The sequence below is a fragment of the Mercenaria mercenaria genome, chromosome 4, assembly GCF_021730395.1.
Source record: "Mercenaria mercenaria strain notata chromosome 4, MADL_Memer_1, whole genome shotgun sequence".
NCBI lineage: Eukaryota > Metazoa > Mollusca > Bivalvia > Venerida > Veneridae > Mercenaria > Mercenaria mercenaria.
The window spans coordinates 56294215-56316477 of record NC_069364.1 but is presented as its reverse complement, the minus strand read 5'-3'; the positions used below and the strand labels follow the sequence as shown (position 1 = coordinate 56316477).

The 22263-nt window shown below is 36.4% G+C and overlaps 1 protein-coding gene across 1 annotated transcript in view; it reads left to right on the top strand.

Annotated features, from left to right (window-relative positions):
• LOC123552897 (MORC family CW-type zinc finger protein 3-like) overlaps window positions 1–22263 on the top strand; it is a 404811-nt gene that overhangs the window by 31971 nt on the left and 350577 nt on the right. The window contains exons 6-10 of the mRNA XM_053542214.1: window positions 3416–3563; window positions 6826–6976; window positions 8352–8480; window positions 11064–11195; window positions 15112–15209. Coding sequence (XP_053398189.1) covers window positions 3416–3563; window positions 6826–6976; window positions 8352–8480; window positions 11064–11195; window positions 15112–15209 — 658 coding nt within the window. The remainder of the gene's footprint in view (window positions 1–3415; window positions 3564–6825; window positions 6977–8351; window positions 8481–11063; window positions 11196–15111; window positions 15210–22263) is intronic.

Sequence of the window (22263 nt, the reverse complement as noted above, 5' to 3'; positions counted from 1 at the left end):
CAGGCGCCTGAACAAGGAAATCCATTTCAGGTCAGTAACTTGAGAACCATTTGACCCAGAATGTTGAAACTTCATAGGATGATTGGTCATGCAGAGTAGATGAACCCTATTGATTTTGGGGTCACTCTGTTAAAGGTCAAGGTCACAGGGGCCTGAACAAGGAAATCCATTTCAGGTCAGTAACTTGAGAACCACTTGACCTAGAATGTTGAAACATCATAGGATGATTGATCATGCAGAATAGATGACTCCTATTGATTTTGGGGTCACTCTGTTAAAGGTCAAGGTCACAGGGGCCTGAACATGAAAAACCATTTCCCATCAATAACTTGAGAACCACTTGACCCAGAATGTTGAAACTTCATAGGATGATTGGTCATGCAGAGGAGATGACTCCTATCGATTTTAGGTTCACTCTGTTAAAGGTCAAGGTCACAGGAGCCTGAACATGGAAAACCATTTCCTGTCAGTAACTTGAGAACCACTTGACCCAGAATGTTGAAACTTCATAGGATGATTGGACATCAGACTTGGGGTAATTACAAATGTAATTGTAATTAATTGCAATTAAATTACATTTCCTAAGTAATTTAATGTAATTTGGTCATTTATCAATTACAAGTAATTGTAATTTAAATAATTACAGAGTAATTTTAGGGTGTATTTGACAATTACATTTCAATTACTTTGCAATTTCTTTGCAATACATGCTAATCCAGTTTGTTGAACAAATAGTATATATATGTTTATTTCCAGTGACACTTCACTTTAACATGCTAATTTGCATTTCATAGCTGTGAAAAATAACAATAGAATATTATGATAGGTGTTAATCCCTTGGACATAGCTCCTTTGTTCTGATATAATTGTTTTATTAGAACCAACTTGTAATCTTTGATGATGTTTATGACTATGTTTTTGGAGAAAATGATCAAATTATGATTTGAAATTGTTTTTAGCATCATTATTAGCTCACCTGTCACAAAGTGACAAGGTGAGCTTTTGTGATTGCGCAGTGTCCGTCGTCTGTGCGTGCGTCCGTGCGTAAACTTTTGCTTGTGACCACTCTAGAGGTCATATTTTTCATGGGGTCTTCATGAAAATTGATCTGAATGTTCACCTTGGTGATATCTAGGTCAAGTTTGAAACTGGGTCACGTGCGGTCAAAAACTAGGTCAGTAGGTCTAATAATAGAAAAACCTTGTGACCTCTCTAGAGGCCATATATTTCACAAGATCTTCATGAAAATTAGTCAGAATGTTCACCTTGATGATATCTAGATCAGTTTAGAAACTGGGTCACGTGCCATCAAAAACTAGGTCAGTAGGTCAAATAATAGAAAAACCTTGTGACCTCTCTAAAGGCCATATTTTTCATGGGATCAGTATGAAAGTTGGTCTGAATGTTCATCTTTATGATATCTAGGTCAAGTTCGAAACTGGGTCAACTGCGGTCAAAAACTAGGTCAGTAGGTCAAATAATAGAAAAACCTTGTGACCTCTCTAGAGGCCATACTTGTGAATGGATCTTCATAAAAATTTGTCAGAATGTTCATCTTGATGATATCTAGGTACAAGTTTGAAAGTGGGTCACGTGCCCTCAAAAAGTAGGTCAGTAGGTCAGATAATGAAAAAACCTTGTGACCTCTCTAGAGGCCATATTTTTCATGGGATCTGTATGAAAGTTGATCTGAATGTTTATCTTGATGATATATAGGTCAGGTTTGAAACTGGGTCAACTGCAATCAAAAACTAGGTCAGTAGGTCTTAAAATAGAAAAACCTTGTGACCTCTCTAGAGGCCATACCCTTGAATGGATCTTCATGAAAGTTGGTCAGAATGTTCACCTTAATGATATCTAGTTCAAGTTTGAAACTGAGTCACGTGCCTTCAAAAACTAGGTCAGTAGATCAAATAATAAAAAAACCTTTTGACCTCTCTAGAGGCCATACTTTTCATGGGATCTGTATGAATGTTGGTCTGAATGTTCATCTTGGTGATATCTAGGTCAAGTTTGAAAGTGGATCAACTGCATTCAAAAACTAGGCCAGTAGGTCTAAAATTAGAAAAATCTTTTGACCTCTCTAGAGGCCATATTTTTAAATGGATCTTCATGAAAACTAGTCCGAATGTTCACCTTGATGATATCTAGGTCTGTTTCTAAACTGGGTCACGTGCGGTCAAAAACTAGGCCAGTAGGTATAAGAATAGAAAAACCTTGTGACCTCTCTAGAGACCGTATTTTATAGAGATAACCCATATATTGTCATCTGTCCACACGCAACCCAGTTCATTGAGGCTAAGATTCATTGAAAAACACAAGTTTCAGGGTTCCTACGATAAAATGGGGTCAAGTTTTGAGGATAGAAAAAATTATCCTGTTTATAAAAGCGTTACAGGCATTTACTGTAAAGATTGACCCGTTACCGTTGCACAAAGGATATTATGGTCTTTTTGTTTAAAGCGGAAACATTGTCAACCTGTTCGGATTTTGATTCATTTTTACAGCAATGATTAGTTAGAAATATAGTTGCTAATGTTATTGCAGTTTTGAGGTTGGTGATTTTCCTTGAACTTGTTGCCTCTAATGATTTTTAGGGATGACTCTTTTCAAGATTATGCAGATATGATTCTGATAAAACTTTACAGCAGTGATTTATAAAAGTAGTTTACCTTTCATGTAATGAAAACTTAACATTCATTATTTTCTATACATGTATGTGTTTTAAATTTTACGTCCATTCTTTTACAATCCCCACTCGTGGTGGGGGGGTTATAGGAATGGTCTCCGTCCTTCCGTCTTCTGTCCATCCGTAACATCTTGTGTCCGCTTTATACCCCCTGAAGGATTTTCATGATACTCAAATGATCAATGCACGGAGGGGCACCTGGGGTCTTCCTCCACTATCAAAGCTGGAACGTCGCTATATGACCTATAATTGTGTCAGTGCGACGTTAAACACAACCTCATTAGGACGATGTACAAAACTCATGAGTCAGCCATGTTGGCTCAAGGTCAAGGTCACAACTCAAGGTCAAAGGTTTGAGCCTTCCATTTTATGTCCACTCTGTATCTCCTAAACCCCTTGAAGGATTTTCAATTTTCAAATTCATTGATGTCATCATACATGGATTATGAAAAATACAAAATGATTCCAGCCAATACCATCAACCATTTCACTATCCATAACAGCTAGAGGGGTGGGGGGTGATATAGCTGTCTTTCAGACTGCCTTGTTAAAACTAAATTAAAAGTATCTAATAATCCTTTTTATCAAAAGAAAATGAATTGAGATTTTTAGTGATGTACCAAATCATCCAAGCTTTTCAGATCTGTTTATAATTTTTTCATGTCAAAACTATAATATACTGTCTTATTATAAGTAAAAGAAAAAAAAGCCTTGACTGTCATGAAGTGACAAGGAAACGTAGCATACAGAATATTCATGGTCTGAAGGCTATTCTAGATTATTCTGTATTCAAATCTGAAGGCGAGCTCACAAGACAATTGGACGAACTTGGAACCAGAACTGGCACAAAGATTATCATCTACAATTTGAGAAAGTAAGTATAGGGCCTTAGATTATAAAATTTAGTGTTGAGAATTAGTGCATCTGATTGGTTGCTTGTTTATGTCAGACTTCAGATTGACCAGTGGCAATAATGCTTCCTCAGCCCAGGTCCCCATACTCAATTTTTAGCTCACCTGAACACAAAGTGCTCATGGTAAGGTATTGTGATCATGCTGTGTCCATCGTCCCTGCGTGCGTCAAGTCGTCCGTCATCAACAATTATGTTTAAATGACATCTTCTCCAAAACTAATGAATGGATTTTGATGAAATTTGGTCATGATGTTCCTTGGGTGGTCCTCTACCAAAGTTGTTCAAACGGCTCTGCTTTGTTGTACATAGGGGCTGCCAGAGCTAAAAATAGAAAAACTTCAAGTGACATCTCCTAAATCGATGTTCCGATTTTGAAATAATTTCACACAAATGGTCCTTTTGTCACCCTGTAACAAGATTGTTCAAATTATTCCGATTCGTCAAAAAACATGGCTGCTAGAGGGCTTGGTCAACAAAAAAAAAAAATGGCCATCAGAGGGCGTGGTCACTTGCCTATTTGTATATAATTGAAACTTCAAAAATCTTCTTGTGTGAAACTGCAGGCCTGATTTTAAAATAATTTTACACAAATGGTCCTTGTGTGACCCTCTACTAAGATTGTTCAGATTATTTTGATTCATCAAAAAACATGGCCGCTAGAGGGCGTGGTCACTTTTCTGCAAGTTTATGTATGTAATGGAAACTTTAAAAATGAAACTGCTGGCCCAATTTTAGAACAATTTTACAGAAATGGTCCTTGTGTGACCCTCTACAAAGTTTGTTCAAATTATTCCGATTTATCAAAAAGCATGGCTGCCAGAGGGCTTGGTCAGTTTTCCTTATATGTATATAGTGGAAATTTTAAAAATCTTCTTGTGTGAATCTGCTAGCCCGATTTTAAAATAATTTTACACAAATGGTTCTTGTGTGACCCTCTACCAAGGTTGTTTAGATTATTCTGATTTGTCTTAAAACATGGCCGCCATAGGGTGTGGTCACTTTTCCCTATATGTATATAGTAGAAACTTAGAAAATCTTCTTGAATGTATGAAACTGTTAGCCTGATTTTAAAATAATTCCACACAAATGGTCCTTGTGTGACCATCTACAAATAGTATTAAAATTTTTCCGATTCGCAAAAAACAAGGCCACCAGAGGGCGTGGTCACTTTTCATCATTAATTTCCAAAACCACTGAATGGATTTTAATGAAATGATCTCTTGGTAGCCCTCTTTCAAAGTTGTTCAGATGTTCTGGTTTATTGAATATACAGCTTTTTATGCCCCTAAAGGGAGGCATATTAGTTTTCAACTGTCCGTCCGTTAGTTCGTTCGTCACAACGTTAATTTTTTGCATGAAGGCACTTTACTCGCGAACAACTGCACCCAGGACCTTCAAACTTCACATGCTGATAGTACTTATTGAGTTCATGACCTCTACTGACTTTGGGATTACCAGGTCATAGGTCAAGGTCAGCAGTTCAAAGGTCAAGGAGCTGCAGGGGCATTTGTCACCATTAGTGACAGCTCTTGTTTTGGTTAAAAATAGGTTTTCAGCTATCAGACTTTAAAATCCTTTTTCTCTAGAGCATGTGATATAAGGTTTTGACTCTCTACCATACTTGTCCAAATTATTGCCCTAAGGTAAAAAAATGGCCACGCCCCTGTGTCTGACATGTACTTACTATAGGCTTATATATAAGAAACTTTGAAAATCTTCTTCTCTGAATCAATAATAGCTAGAGCCTTGATATTTGGCATTTAATGTCAGATTTGTAATGTCTGTCGTTATTGTTTAAATTATTGCCCTAGGTTCAAAAACATGTGTGACATGCATATAATATAGGCTAACAAAAAATTAGAAGAAACCTTACTTTGTACTTGTACAAACACACTTGAAGCCTTGTACACAGGTGAGTGCTTTAGGGTCTATGACCCTCTTGTATGATAGATAGGTCGAAGGTTACGATAATGATGACTTTGATATAGAACATGACAGGTGTTTCCAGTCATTAAATGACACTTCTCATTTTGAAAGATGGGACATATTATGGGAACGCCCTTGGCGGGCGGGTGACGTCCGCATTTTAACTTTGTCCAAAGCATTTCTTCTTCATGCATGGAGGGATTTTGATGTAACTTGGCACAAATGTTCACCATCATGAGTCGGAGTGTCATGAGCAAGAGCCAGGTCCCTAGGTCTAAGGTCAAGGTCAAACTTAAAGGTCAAAGGTCAGATACAAGAATGGTTTTGTCTGGAGCATTTCTTCTTCACGCATGGAGGGATTTTGATGTAACTTGGCACAAATGTTCATCACCATGAGATGGAATTGTCATGCGCAAGAACCAGGTCCCTAGGTCTAAGGTCAAGGTCACACTTAGAGGCCAAAGGTCAGATACAAGAATGATTTTGTCTGGAGCATTTCTTCTCCATGCATGGAGGGATTGATGTAACTTGGCACAACTGTTCACTGTCATGAGACGGAGTGTATTGCGCAAGAACCAGGTCCCTAGGTCTAAGGTCAAGGTCACACTTAGAGGTCAAAGGTCAAACATAAGAATGAAATGTTCTTGTTTGGCCTTTTAGTGGGTTGACACTCATTTTAGGTCAAGGTGGGTTAGAGATTGATACCTTATTTAAGATAATTTTTGGCACACATACAGTCACTTCAATTCATTGATTTTAATCAAACAGCAAGGTAGCTGGAGAAAAATTATTATATATATTGTATATAGTCTGAAACACCAGTATTCTGTTGCAAAGGACAATCTATTCGTTTGTCAGCTATTCCATTGAAAGTGTCTTATGGAGCGTCCAATCAGATATGATGGCACAAAGTGTTTCAAAGCACTGTTTTGTAAAGAGTTGTTTTTTACAAATTTAATCTGAGAATTATTAGACACACTTTAAAACACAAGTCATGACAACAAAAAGAAATTTTGTAAGTTATGCTCCCCCATATTGTCTGCCAGTTGTCAGGTTAAATGAACGCATTCACACACAAAGTACTCTCAGTTATTGGGAATTTTCCCTTTTTTTCTTTGATATTTTGTAACAGTCAAAATATTTATCTGTCAGTTTTAAAGATGACATTTAGAACTGTTGCCCTTGACTTTTTGGCCTCTGCCAACAGTTCTAAAATTGTCCCTGCAACCTCAGGAAATTATGTTTTGACTGATCCCGAAATACAAATGAAATTTTAAAATTGTGTTATATCTTACAGGGATAGTTATGGTAACCTTGAGTTGGATTTTATGTCAGACCCAGTTGATATCCGGAACCCAGAGACTGAAGCTTTGGATCCTACAGTTATCTATAACAGAAATCGTCAAGCTCCAGCTGCCATTACACCAGAGTACAGAAGGTCACTAAGGGTATGAAACAATATTTCATTTACTTAAAACTGAAAAACCAACTTTGTTCCTCTTAAATCATTCAAATACATGCCTTCACTAAACAGGTCATCCATTCCTTACATAGTCACCATGTAATTACAGTATTACTACATAATATTATTATGCCCCCACACATTTATGTGGGGGCATATAGTGTTGCTTCTGTCTGTCTGTATGTCTGGAAATCTTGTGTGTCCAACTCCTCCCACACTGTTAGCCTGATTTGCTTCAAAGTTTCACAGATGAACAAGCTTGATATGTAGATGATCTAAAAGGAAGGATTTTTTTCTGTGACTAATTATACTGCAGTTATAGCCATTTGATAGTTTTATATGCCCGAAGGGGGTGCATTATGTTATGATGCCAGTGTCCGTCTGTCTGTCCATCCATTAGCAATTTTGTGTCAGCTCTTTTACTCTTGAATCCCTTGAAGGATTTCAAAGAAATTTGACACAAATGTTCACCACAACGAGATGACATGCAGAGTGTATGTTTTTGATGGCTCGCTTCAAGATCAAGTTCACACTTAGAGGTCAGATGTCATACCGTTGGGTATTGCTCCACATTTTGGTGCTCTTGTTGCTTTATGGAATATAGAGAAAAATCTTGTGTGTCCAACTCCTCCCATACTAGTGGCCTGATTTGAACATATACAGTTTCTTATAGGATTAAAACAGTTTTGTACCATTTTGTTTAAGCAGACAGTTTAGTACATGTGTCTTGTCAGCAAAAACTTCTAAATTCTTTTTCAAACTATTCATATTTGTGGAAAAACATGGCCACCAGTACTAAAAATAGAATAATCTTCAACTGATGTTTCCTCCTAAACTCCTGGTAGGGTTTTGAATTAATTTCTGAGAAAATATTCTTTGCAGACGCTATAAGGCTCTCAAGAACACTTTCAAAAAATCTGCTATGATACAGACCAGTTTTCAAAGTAATTTAGCAGAAATGTGTCTTGTTTGCCTCTCAACCAAAATTGCTTATGAGCTGTGAAGTACAAGTGAGTAATCTAGGATCATCATAGTCCTCTTGTTCCCCAACTCATTTCCATCCCTGTACACAAATTCTACAAATATTTTAATGTAAGTGATATCACACTGTCAAATATTTTATACCAAATCTATGTATATGAAGATATTAAAACTTTGAAGTCAAATTTCAACAAGCTGATTTAAGATGCTGTATTTTCCATTTTAAAGAAAGATTTGATTAGCCAGATTGTTTGGCTAAGATTAGTTAGTAGGCACAGCTGAAAGAAACATTTTACTCTTGTTCTGTAATTTTTTTTTCATTTTGAAACAGTAATTTTTGGTAACGATATTTTTAATGTGTATTTTTCATATTTATTTAGGAGTATTGTTCCATACTGTATTTGCGGCCCAGGATGAAGATAAGCATACGTAAGAAACGGGTTCCAACCAAGTTAATAGAGAAGTCACTACGAAAGACAGAAGAAGATGTGTATAATCCACAGTGGGCTGTATCCTTTTTGAATAAACCTTCATATTAGCATAGAGCTCTCTCAAGTTTTTCAGTTAGGCCAAAGCCTAGGTCAATTACCAACCTCACTGGGTAAAGTCTCACAACTCTTACATGTATTTTGGCCAAATGATGCCCCCTTTTGGACTTGGAAAATCCTGGTTAAAGTTTTACGTGCAAGTTACTATCTCCAAAACTAATGCAGATATTGAACTGAAATTTCACATTGTCTTCGAGGTTATGAAACTAGGTGATGGCATCAAGTCCTATAACTCTGACATGAAATTTGGTAAAATTATGTCCCAGTTTGGACTTAGAAAATCCTGGTTAAAGTTTTGCGTGGAAGTACATATTGCTATCATTTAAAGGCATATAGCTTTGAAACTTATTTTTAGCTAGACTATTCTTCGAACAGTCAATCTGGTGTCGGCATCACACCTTGGTTAAAGTTTTGCATGCAAATACATATAGCTATCATTTAAAGGTACTGGTTCGAGTCGTAAATTCGGCCACTTTTTGTGGTTTTTCATAAATATTTCTTTCTTTATACAACTGATTCGTACATAGTTTCTACCATATGTGCTTTAATACAAGCAACATTAATTATTATCATTAACGACCATTTACAATATGGTAAACAATTAAATAGCGCTTAAAATAACAGACGGGTTTAGCCTCCACATTCTACCTTCTAGAGGTCGTGAATATTCGGCCACTTCTGAAACATAAAGATGGTTATATTTTCAACATTGTTTTGGAAATAAATCAATGCTACAGCCAAATCGTTCTATTTTCAACAAACTGCAATCAATTTTCAATAGCATACCTCGTGGAAAATATTTGTCGTCCTTCTCAAACCAGCATGACGTAGTTCAGTTTTTATGTCAATGTTTATCACACATTCTAGCATAAATCTGCTGTTCTTGTCACTTTTCAGGGGTGTTTTAGCAGGAGAGTAAAGAGATTCTCGCGCCCATGTGCTATTATAACACCTTTTTATATATGCGTGTTCCATGGCAAAACATATTACGGCCCCGAAACAAAAAATTTAAAAGGAAATGACGTCAATGTGAAGAGCAACTTACACATGGAAATTCAATGACTTTGAGGGACTTATATGCATTTACTTTGTTTAAAACGCGTTTTATGCTAGTTAGCGCATGTTCTTTTCGTGTTATAAAGTTTAGATTTGAATAAACTCTTTCCGGGCCTAAGCATAAATGAACGCGTGCGATGACGTCACGCGATCCGCGAGACAAAATATTTGCTGTTTAGAGTACACAACTTTAGGGAAGGACAGCTTTTTTTCTACTCAACTAAACTTGTTGTTTTTTGCCGATTTTGTTGCTAAGGCAAGTGCTTGTGATGACACAGATGCGTTCTCGAGCATCTGGCTTGAAAAAAACTTTTAAGTGGGTGGCCGAATATTTATGACCTGGCCGAATTTACGACTCGAACCAGTATATAGCTTTGAAACTTATTTTATCTTTTTATTTAGGTCAATTACCAACCTCACTTGGTCAAGTCCCATAACTCTGACATGTATTTTGATCAAAATATGTCCCCTTTTGGACTTAGAAAATCTTGGTTAAAGTTTTGCATTCAGGTACATATAATTACTTAGTCATATAGCTCTGTAATTTATTTTTTCTTTTCTAGGTCAGTGACCAATCTCTTTGGGTTAAGTCCCATAACTCTGACATGTATTTTAGGCAGATTATGCCTCCTCCGGACTAAGAAAATTCTGGTTAAAATTTTGCATGCAAGTTACTGTCTCCAAATCAAATGTAGATATTAAATTGAAACTTTATTGTATCTTCAGGGTTACAAAACTGGGTTATAGCATATATCCCATAACTCTGACATTCATTTTGGCCAAATTATGTCCTCTGTGAGCTTAAAACTTCTGGTTGAAGTTTTGCATGCAATTTACTATCTCTAAAATTAATGCAGATGCTGGATTGCAGCTCTTTAGATACTCTAACATAAAGGGTAATATTCCTGCTTCTAGGACAACAGTTCGAATAGTCGAGCATTTTGTTTTTTTTCGGACAGCTCTTGTTTCTTTTTCTGGATCAATTACCAACTTCACTGGGTCAAGTCCCATAACTTTGACATGTATTTTGTGCAAATTATGCCCCCTTTTGGACTTAGAAAATTTTGGTTAAAGTTTTGTGTGCAAGTTACTATCGGCAATGAAAAAAGGGAGATATTACATTGAAACTTCACATATGTCTTTGGGGTTATTAAACTATTTGATTGCATCAAGTCCCATAACTCTGACATGCATTTTGGCCAAATCATGTCCCCTTTTGAACTTAAAGCTTCTGGTTAAAGTTTTGCATGCAAGTTATACTATCTCCAAAACTAATGCACTGGATTGAAACACTATAGATATTTTAACATTTAGGGTAATATTCCTGCTTCTGGGACGATGCGAATAGTCAAGCACTGGCTGTCTTATGGACAGCTCTTGTTAGCTCACCTGTCACATAGTGACTTTGTACCTTTGTCTATTGACGTACGTCCACAATTTCTTGTGAACACAATAAAGACCACTTTACTTTTCCTTGACATATATTAGAATCTTCGACGTGGAGTGAAACTAACATTTGGTTATACGAAGGACAAATCTCCAGATGCCCCATATGGCTTTATGACATATCACAACAATCGACTTATAAAAGCGTACGAAAGAATTGGAATTCAAAAGAAGGTAGCAATTGCTAGTGATTTCTTTGCTAGAATAGTCATTCACTATGTTTGTAATCATTCATGGTTTACCTGTAATACTGTTTCAGTGATTCGTTTTGCTATGTGCTAATCTGCAGTGTTTTTGACTGGGAAACTTTTGCACAATCAGAATCACACTTAAGTTAAAGTCAGTTTTATTCTGCTTCATAGTTGGAGAATTTTTAGCTCACCTGAGTCAAAGGCTCATGGGTGAGCTTTTGTGACAGCTCAGTGTCCGTCGTCAGTCGTCCGTCGTGTGTCCATCAACATTTCCTAAAAAATCTTCTTGAAAACCACTGCAGAATTACACCAAACTTCACAGGAATGATCCTTGAGTGGGACCCTTTCAAAATTGTTCAAAGAATATAATTCCATGCAGAACTCTGGTTGCTATGGCAGTGGAAAGGAAAAGCTTTAAAAATCTTCTTGTCTAAAACCGCATGGCATAGAGCCTTGATATTTGGCATGTGACATCATCAGATGGTCTTCTACCAAAATTGTTCAAATTGTGCCCCTGGGGTGAAAAGAGCCCTGCCCCGGGGGTCCCAAGTTTTACATAGACTTATATAGGAAAAAACTTTAAAAATCTTTTTGTCTGAAACCACAGGACCTAGGCCTTTGATATTTGGTATGTAGCATTGCCTTGTGGTCCTCTTCCAAAATTGTTCAAATTATTAGCCTAGGTTGAAAAGAGGCCCCGCCCCGGGGTGGTCACAAGTTTTACATAGACTCACATAGGAAATTTTTTTAAATTGTTTTGTCTGAAACTACAAGTGCTAGGCCTTTGATATTTTGTATGTAGCATTGCCTTGTAGTCCTCTATGAAGATTATTCAAATTGTGTCCCAGGGGTGAAAAGAGGCCATGCCTCTGGGGTCCTAAGTATTACATAGACTTATATAGGAAAGAAATAAAAATCTTCTTGTCTGAAAGTTCAAAGCCTAGGCCTTTGATAGTGGACCTGTAACAGGATTGTTTAAATTATGCCCCTAGGGTGAAAAGAGGCCCCGCCCTGGGGGTCACCTGTTATAAAGTTATATAGGAAAAAATACTTAAAAAATTATCAGATCATATTTCCTAGACTGTTTAATTATATTTACCTGATATACCCAAGTGATTACGGGTCACCTTGCTTTGACCTTGACCTACTGGCCTACTTTCTTGTTTTTGTACCCACCGACAACAAAGTTGTAAGGGGGGGTATACTGGTTTCAGGTTGTCTGTCTGTCTGTCTGTCCGTCTGTCTGTCTGTCTGTCTGTCCGTCTGGTCGTCTGTCCGTCTGTCCGTAGATGCAATCTTGTGCGCACCATCTTTCCTTATCCCCTTGACACAATTTAATGAAACTTCACACAAATGATCAGTACCAACAGTAGTTGTGCATGGGGCATGTTAGGTTCTTTTAGAAAAAAAATTGGCAGAGTTATGAGACTTTGTTTTTTTGTTACTATACTATATACATAGACACAATCTTGTGCGCACCATCTCTCCTCATCCCCTTGACACAATTTAATGAACTTCACACAAGTGATCATACCAACAGTAGTTGTGCATGGGGCATGTTAGGTTCTTTAGAAAAAAATGCAGAGTTATGGGACTTTGTTTTTTTGTTACTATACTATATACATAACACAATCTTGTGTGCACCATCTCTCCTCATCCCCTTGACACAATTTAATGAAACTTCACACAAGTGATCAGTAACAACAGTAGTTGTGCATGGCATGTTGGTTCTTTCAGAAAAAAATTTGCAGAGTTATGGACTTTTTTTTTTTTGTTACTATACTATATACATAGACACAACTTGTACGCACCATCTCTCCTCATCCACTTGACACAATTAATAAAACTTCACAAGTGATCATAACAACAGTAGTTGTGCATAGGGCATGTTAGGTTCTTTATGCGACAAAAATTGCAGGTTATGGGACTTTGTTTCTTGTTAACATACTATGTACATCAGTATGCATATCAGTCTTGTGCGTGCCTGATCTACCAACCTTACACACAATTTAATGAAACTTCACACAATGATCAGTACCAACCCTAGTTGTGCATGTGCATGTTACATTCTTTTAGATAATATCTGCATAGTTATGGACTTTGTTTTTGTTACTATACTGATACATACAGTCTATATACATACATCACTAATTATGCATCTGTGTGCGTCAATGCAATGTACTTGTCAGTGCATGCGGGTACATTCATCACCTTTATATAGCTCTAGTTTTAGAACAGCCTTGAAATTGGATACATTACAGTTGCTACCGATCTTAAACTGACTTTCATGCTCATGAATGTGACTATGACCTACTTTCTTAATATCTTAGCATCAGTTTGCCATTTGAAACATGTGGCTCATATTACTCAGGTGAACAATTCAGGGTCATCATGACCCCCTTGTTATTTATTCACCTGTGTAGAACTTTAATTGTTTCTGCAAAGTTGAAGTTAAATATCTTTTGTTTCAGTTACACTTATAATGGATGAAAATATATTTTCTCACACCCAGACAAATTAAACTAAATTTTATTTCATTAAGGTAGTTCTGCATGAATGCTAGGGCTTCAGAAGTCATGGCTTAATTAGAAGTCATGGCCTTATTCAATTTAATACGTGTTCTAGAATTAGGCCTGGATGTCACATACGGAAATTAAAATAATGCCAGTCAGTGTTTAAATTTACTGATACTGCAACATTACTATCCTTCTAAAGATAAAATCTTATGTTAAACCTTTGACACATTGAATAGTTCTGAAATCATTAATATTCAAGGGGGACTAATTTTTGTTGATTTCGCGGTTGAGTCAGTTTATGAAATTTAATCCCAACGAACAAATAAAACTCCCATTCTTTTACTGCCGTTTGACCAAAACCACGAAACTTCATGCCCACAAAATTAAATGAATTTACAGTAATGTGTTAGAGTTAGCTTGAAATGTCCAGGTCTTGCTGATTATGGGTAAATATCTCAAAAACAAGCACATGAATCAGTCCATTTAATCTACCATATCATAGACCATATGTTCGTGAGGAGTTTCATAAAATCTTAATTGTAAAAAAAAAATCCAAGAACTTCATCTAACAGTTATTAATACATATTTTGGAAAGAGAAACTTCTCCCCTGGGTTGTGCTTGAATTGTGTGTTATATATATTAAAATATAAGATAACAATTGATCAGATTTTATATGCCCCTCAAAATTTTGTGGGATGTAGAGGGGGATGGGGGAGGGAGGCACTTGAGAGTTGGCCTTGTTTGTCTGTCTGTCTGTCTGTCTGTCTGTCTGTCCATCAGAATTTGTGTCATGCATATCTAAAAAGTATTTGACCCAGAGTCATCAGATCTCACAGGATTGTCATTCAGCATGTGAATTTATACACCTGGTGTTTTAATAACATAGCCAAACCAGAGTTATGGGCATTCTTTAGTCAAACATATGCATAAAAAAGGGTCTAAAAGTTTGTGTTGCATTTATCTCAGAAAGTATTTGACCTAGAATTATGAAACATTACACGAATGCTATTCAGCTTTCAAAGTTGTGCCCATGGAGTTTAGTTATTGCATTATCCCAGACCAGAGTGATAAATTTTAAGTTATTGTATTTTGTTAGGGTGAATGGTAGTGTTTAATAAAATTCTACATTGTAGAATTTGTTTTACGACATGTAGAACTAACTTACTGAAATCAGAATAGTTTAATTCACTAGTCTGTAAGATTTACTCACATGTTAGATAACGAAACATGAGATCAGGTCTTCTGATCTCAAGCAGTGAAATATTATATGTGGAGAATTGTTTTTCTGTATCTACATTATTGTAGTGTGTACGCATAGACCAGAGGTTTTAGAAAAGTCAAATTGAAGTGTTTACTTATGAATTTTGTCTTTCATCATCTAGGCAACTGGGGAAGGTTACGGCATCATTGGAGTAGCTGAAGTCAATTTCTTGGAGCCGATACATAATAAACAGGATTTTAGACCAACAGGACAATATAAGTAAGCAGTTAAAGATCTGTTTGAAGATACTGTGAAATCATTAAATTTTGTGGGCATGAAATTCCGTGGTTTTGGTCAAAATGGCAATTTCGTGGGGATATCAATTCATCAATTTCAACTTTTGAACATAAAATGAATGGGAATTTTACTTGTTCGTTAGGATTAAATTTCGTAGAATGACTCAACCACGAAATCCACGAAAATTAGTCCCCCACGAATATTAAGGATTTCACAGTATATTTATTTTACATTACATTTCTAATATTGTAAATTTTTATGCCCACTTTGCAGAATAGTGGTATGTCGTTTTGCTGGTCTGTTTGGTTTCCAGTCAATAGGTAAATTTAGATAATGCTTTTAGCATTATATTTTAGTGATCAAACTATTTAATGTGATTGATATTTAGCTCACCTGTATGAAAGATTGTGTTAGTCTTGTGATCGTTGCCCTGCATAAGCATTTTACTTTAAACAATTTCGTCTCATAAACCTCTTCATGAATCTTCACCAGATTGGGTCAGAAGCATCCATGTGTCGCACTTTTTGTTTGGAGGATAACTCAAAATGTACTGAAGGTACCAAGTTGTAATTTTATGCAATGATAGAGCTTATTGAGAGGAAGTGCATGGACAAGGAACCATAACTCAAGGTGGTCGCACTTTTTAATTATCTCAAGTTTTCGAAAATTTTGTCCGAGGCATAACTCTAATGCCATATAAGGTATTGACTTGATGTTTTACATATTGATAGAGGTTACTGAGAGGGAGAGCAATGTCAAGGAACCATAACTCTAGGTGGTCCCATTTTTGAATTATCTCTTTTTTTTTGAAAACCTTGTCTGGGGCATAAGTTGAGTACTATATAAGGTATTGACTCGATACTTTACATATAGATAGAGGTCCGCGAGAGAGATGAGAGTGCAGTGACAAGAAACTGTAACTCTAGGTGATCCCATTTTCTATCCATTTCAAGTGAAACTTGGTATGCATCAACAACAAAATAGAACATGCGCATATTGTTGTTGACTTGCACATGCATGGTGCATGTTAGGTTCTTTCAGAAAAAAAATCTGCACAGTTATGGGACTTGGAGAGAGCTTGTCACTCGGTTGGTCTGTCTGTTGGTTTTCTTGTTTTCGGGACAATAAGTCATGAAAGGCTTGACAGATTTAAAAAAATTTTGGTACACAAGTGTAAAACATCATACAATACAGTTCACCCATGCATACTGACTAGAAAAAAATTAAGACAGACTGATGGATGTACTTACTGATGTAGACAGTGCACACATACATTCCCCAAAAATAGTTGGTACTAATAAGAAGATGCTTTTATGAAAAAGCACATGTCTCCCCCAATGCATAGTCGTATAGGCAAGAAGTCAATAGAGGACAGGAGCGAAAGTCAAAGGGACACTGATGATTGGCTGCAATAGGGATCATCTACTTGGCATGTACAGCCATCCCACTAAGTTTCAACATTCTGGGCTCAGTGGTTCTCAAGTTATGTTCAGGCTTCTGTAACCTTCACCTTTGATCAAGTGACCCCAAAATCAATAGGGGTCATCTACTCTGCATGTCCAATCATCCTATTAAGTTTAAACGTTCTGGGTCAAGTGGTTCTAAAGTTATTGATTGGAAAGAGTTTTCTATGTTAAGCCCCCTGTGACATTGATCTTTGATGGAGGGACCCCAAAAACAATAGGGGCCATGCATCTACTCTGTAAGTCATATCACCCTATGAAGTTTGAAGGTTCTAGGTCAAATGGTTCTCAAGTTATTTACCAGAAATGGATTTCCATTTTCTGTCTGCTGTAACCTTTACCTTTAATAGACTGACCCCAAAATCAGTAGAGGTCATCTGTGATTGGCTGCAATAGGGATCATCTACTTGGCATGTTCAGCCATCCCACTAAGTTTCAACATTCTGGGCTCAGTGGTTCTCAAGTTATGTTCAGGCTTCTGTAACCTTCGCCTTTGATCAAGTGACCCCAAAATCAATAGGGGTCATCTACTCTGCATGTCCAATCATTTTATTAAGTTTAAACGTTCTGGGTCAAGTGGTTCTAAAGTTATTGATTGGAAAGAGTTTTCTATGTTAAGCCCCCTGTGACATTGATCTTTGATGGAGTGACCCCAAAAACAATAGGGGCCATGCATCTACTCTGTAAGTCATATCACCCTATGGAGTTTGAAGGTTCTAGGTTAAATGGTTCTCAAGTTATTGACCAGAAATGGATTTCCATTTTCTGTCTGCTGTAACCTTTACCTTTAATAGAATGACCCCAAAATCAGTAGAGGTCATCTACTCTGTATGTCTAATCATCCTATGAAGTTTCAACATTGTGGGTCAAGTGGTTCTCAAGTTACTGTCCAAAAATGATTTTACATGACCAGGTCCCTGTGACCTTGACCTTTAATAGAGTGACCCAAAAATCAATAGGGGTCAACTACTCTGCATGTTCAGTCATCCTATGAAGTTTCAACATTAACTCCATTTATCATCAAGTTTCTCCAGCTGCTTTTTTGTTGCATACTTGTTGGTCTTATCCACGATTTGTTGAATTATCTGGGTTGTGTGTAATAAATTTAAAAAATCCATTTCAGTTTTATTTACATCCATAATCATGGAAGGTCCCGGATTTCCATTGAAAACGTTTATCGGTCGAAAATTTGCACTCCATTCTTGTACCCCACCCACTTCCTCGTCATGTTGGTTCACATTCTGTCGATGAATAAAGTCAACTAAAAGCACATTGTCGTCAGAATCATTGTCACTAGTCATAGAAATATCCGAATCATTCACGGTTTCATTAAATCCCATCATATATTCTATTTCTATGTTGTCTATATCAGAAAAATCATCGTCATGAAAGCTCGCCAGGTATACAAGTTTTGTTTTTCTTTCATTTTAAAACTCCTGCATTTACATAAGAATAAAACAGATTACTGGTACTGATGATAAACCCGAACAGAAAATGAGGTTTTTTACCTGTAACTTTTTTATTTCTGCAAATTGAAATCAATGGTCGGTATCAAAATAAAGCTTAAACCTTTGCTGAAAACTTTACATAATTAAAAAATTTATTTAGTAAAATAACTACCGAATGGGGCCCCTAAAAGGGGTATGTAAAAAGGGGACTTTATGAATGTTGATTGGAAAAATTTCGAACCCTTTGTCTTTTCAAAATTTTTTTGGGTATTATAATTGAAACTTTCCCCAAAAAGCTGCAAAGTCATTCCTGATAAAGTAAAAAAAGTTAACAAATGTCGGCCTTCATTTTTCACAGTAAAGTGCCAAAAAATCCGTCTTCCCCCCAAAATTTTGGAAAATTTTTTTCATCAAATTTTATTTTAAGTCATTTTTATACGAAATTTACCAATTTTGTTTTTTTTTACACATTGGGTGTTGAAAGGGGAAACTTTTAAATGGTTCTTTTTATAAAAAACCGTTTGCAATGAAATTTCCAAGGTTTCGACTTTATCACTGTCCGGGTTTATCATCATACCAGTAACTTGCCAATCAAAATATTTTTTACTCATTGCGAAGTTTAACTTTTACTGTTTGGGGCAAAATTTTTAGGGAAGCCTTTGTGTTTTAATTTTAAACGAATCAAACGTTTTTTTAGTTACCTGTCCAAATGACAAGGTGAGCTTTTGTGCGCGCAGTGTCCGTCGTCCTCGTCCGTGCGTCCGTGCTGCGGGGGCTCCGAAAACCTTTTGCTGTGCCACTCAAAGGGGTCACATTTTCCCAGGGGATCTTTATAAAAATTTGGGTCAAATTCATCTTGGGGTATCTGGGTCAAGTTCGAAACTGGGTCACTGCCTTAAAAAACTAGGTCAGTAGGTCTAAAAATAGAAAAACCTTGTGCCCCTCTCTAGAGGCCATATTTTTTACACAAATCTTCGAAAATTGGTCGGAATGTTCATCTTATGAATCGTCAAGTTCAAAACTGGGTCTGTGCCATCAAAAACTGGGCAGTAGTCATATAATAGAAAAACCTTTGACCTCTCTCGGCCTAAATTTTTCATGGGATCTGTAAAAAATTTGGGTCTATGTACATCTTGATGATTTAAAGCTCAAGTTCGAAAGGGTCCATGGGGTCAAAAAAGGTCAGGGGTCTAAAAATAAAAAAAACCTTTTGTGACCCTCTAGGGGCCATATTTTCATGGATCTTAGAAAATTAGTCAAATTTTCATCTTGAGATATCTGGGGCAAGTTCGAAAGTGGGTCCACTGCCTTAAAAAACTAGGTCAGTGGGTAAAATAAAAAAAAAAACCTGTGACCTCTCTCGAGGCCAATTTTTCATGAACTGTAAAAAATTGGTCTAATGTTCATTTTTGATGATATCTGGGTCATTTTCGAACAGGTCTGGGGGGTAAAAAACAGGTCGTAGTTTAAAAATAAAAAACCTTGACCTTCTAACCATACTTATGAATGGATCTCCAAAAAAATTTGGTCAGAATTTTCACCTTGAGAATACTAGGTCAAATTCGAAACTGGTAAAGTCCTTTAAAAAAACAGGTCGTAGTCAAAAATAAAAAACCCCTTGTGACCTCTCAAAGGGCCATATTTTTCAGGGGACTGCTAAAGTTTGTCTAAATGTTCATCTGAGATATCTAGGGTAAATTTGAAACGGGGTCAACGCGGTAAAAAACTATCAGTAGGTCTAAAAATAGAAAAACCTTGTGACCTCTCAAAGGGGCCATATTTTTCAGAGATCTTTCTAAAAATTTGGTCAGAATGTTCCCCTTGATGATATCTAGGTCAATTTCAAAAGGGGTCAGTGCCATAAAAAAACTAGTCGTAGATCAAAAATAGAAAAACTTTGTGCCCCTTTCTAAGGCCATATTTTTCAGGGGATCGTATGGAATTGGGTCTGAAGTTCTCTTGATGTTTTAGGTCAATTAAAAAGTGGGTCGTGCTGTAAAAAACTAGGCCATAGGTCAATAATAAAAAAACCCTTTGGACCTCGCTAAAGGCCATAATTTTCATGGATATGTAGAAAATCTGGCCCTTGAATGTTCATCATTGATGAATTTTATACTTATTCAATTTTCTCAACCAGGGCATTTTTTGGCGTATCCAAAATATCTGCGTGTGTGTAAAAATGAAAAACCTTTTGTTTATTACATGCCATAATCGGAAGGACCCTTTCCATAAAATATTGGTCGAAAATTTCACTCCTTCATGTACCCCACCCACTCCTCCATGTGGTTCACATTTTGTCGAATAAATCAACTAAAAGCACATTGCGTCAGAATCATTGTCACTAGTCATAGAAATATCCAATCATTCACGTTCATTAAATCCCATCATATATTCTATTCTATGTTGTCTAACAAAAAATCATCTCAGAAGCTCGCCAGTATACAAGTTTTGTTTCTTTCATTTTAAAACTCCTGGCATACATAGAATAAACTCATTACTGGACTGATGATCAAACCCGAACGAAAATAGTTTTTACCTGTAACTTTTTTATCTGCAATTGAATCAATGGCGGTATCAAAAAAGCTACTTTGCGAACTTTACATAGTCAAATTTAATTTATAAAATAACTACCAGTTGAGGCCCTCTGAAAGGGGTATGTTAAAATGGGACTTATGAATTGACTATGATAAATTCGACCCTTGTCATTTGAAATTTCTAGGTATTATATATTGAAACTTCCCAAAAAAGTGCAACGTCATTCCTATCAAGTAAGAAAGTTACAATTCAGGCCTCATGTCACAGTGACATGCGCAAAAAATCCTCTTCCCAGTAATTTGGATAAATTTTTTACAAATTTAGTAAGTCATTCATATACAGAATATTACCAATTTTGTTTTTGTTACATCATTGGTAGTGTAAGTGGAAACATAATGGTGTTTCAACTTTTAAATAACCGATGCAATCGAATTTCCAGGTGTCGACTTTATCATCTGTCCAGGTTTATCATCAGTAACCAATACTGTACGAATCAAAATAATTTTACATCATTGCGAAGTTAAGCTTATCTGATTGGCGAAATATTTAGGGAAGCCATTTGTGTTTATAATTTTAAACAAATCAAACGTTTTTTTTAACAAGGGGTTGATCACATATAAATCTGTGACCCAACTTACGCTATATCGTTATCATCACGCATTTATAAGGGATCTGACTTGGAGCGTTTATCTCTAATCATGGATTTTCAAGGGATAAGGCCTGAATGAGTTAACAGAGTGACCCCAAAATCGATAGGGGTCATCTACTATGCATGATCAATCATCCTATGAAGTTTCAACGTTTTGGGTCAAGTAGTTCTCAAGTTACTGACTGGAAATTATTTTCCATGTTCAGGCCACTGTGACCTTGACCTTTAATAGAGTGACCCCAAAATCGATTGGGGTCATTTACTCTGCATATCCAATCATCCTATGAAGTTTCAACATTCTGGGTCAAGTGGTTTGCAAGTTATTGATCGGAAACTGTTTTCCATGTTCAGGCTCTTGTGACCTTGACCTTTAACAGAGTGACCCCAAAATCGATAGGGGCCATCTATTCTGCATGATCAATCATCCTACGAAATTTCAACATTCTAGGTCAAGTGGTTCTCAAGTTATTGATCGAAAATGATTTTTAATGTTTAGGCCCCTGTGACCTTGACCTTTGACAAAATTATTAACTAGAAGCAAATTATGAATTGTTTTTGACAGTGATTTAGTAAATAATGCAGCTAAGAAAAAACTGAGATGTACTAGATAAGGAAACACAATACCAGCTTGTAGTACGAAACTTTGGCATCAGTAAGTTCATGATTTATTTTTATGAGCTATGTCAATGAGTTACTGTTTGAATAGTTGTACGAGTTTCGAACGTTGTATACCATGTCTGTAACAGTTTCTATGGGTGTAACGATTTTCATGTCTGTAACAGTTTCTATGGGTGTAACAATTTCCATGTATGGGTGTAAAAATTTCCATGTCTGTAACAGTTTCTGTGGGTGTAACAATTTTCATGTCTGTAACAGTGTCTATGGGGGTAACAATTTCCATGTCTGTAACAAATTTTCATGTGTCATTTTTCGTGTTACAG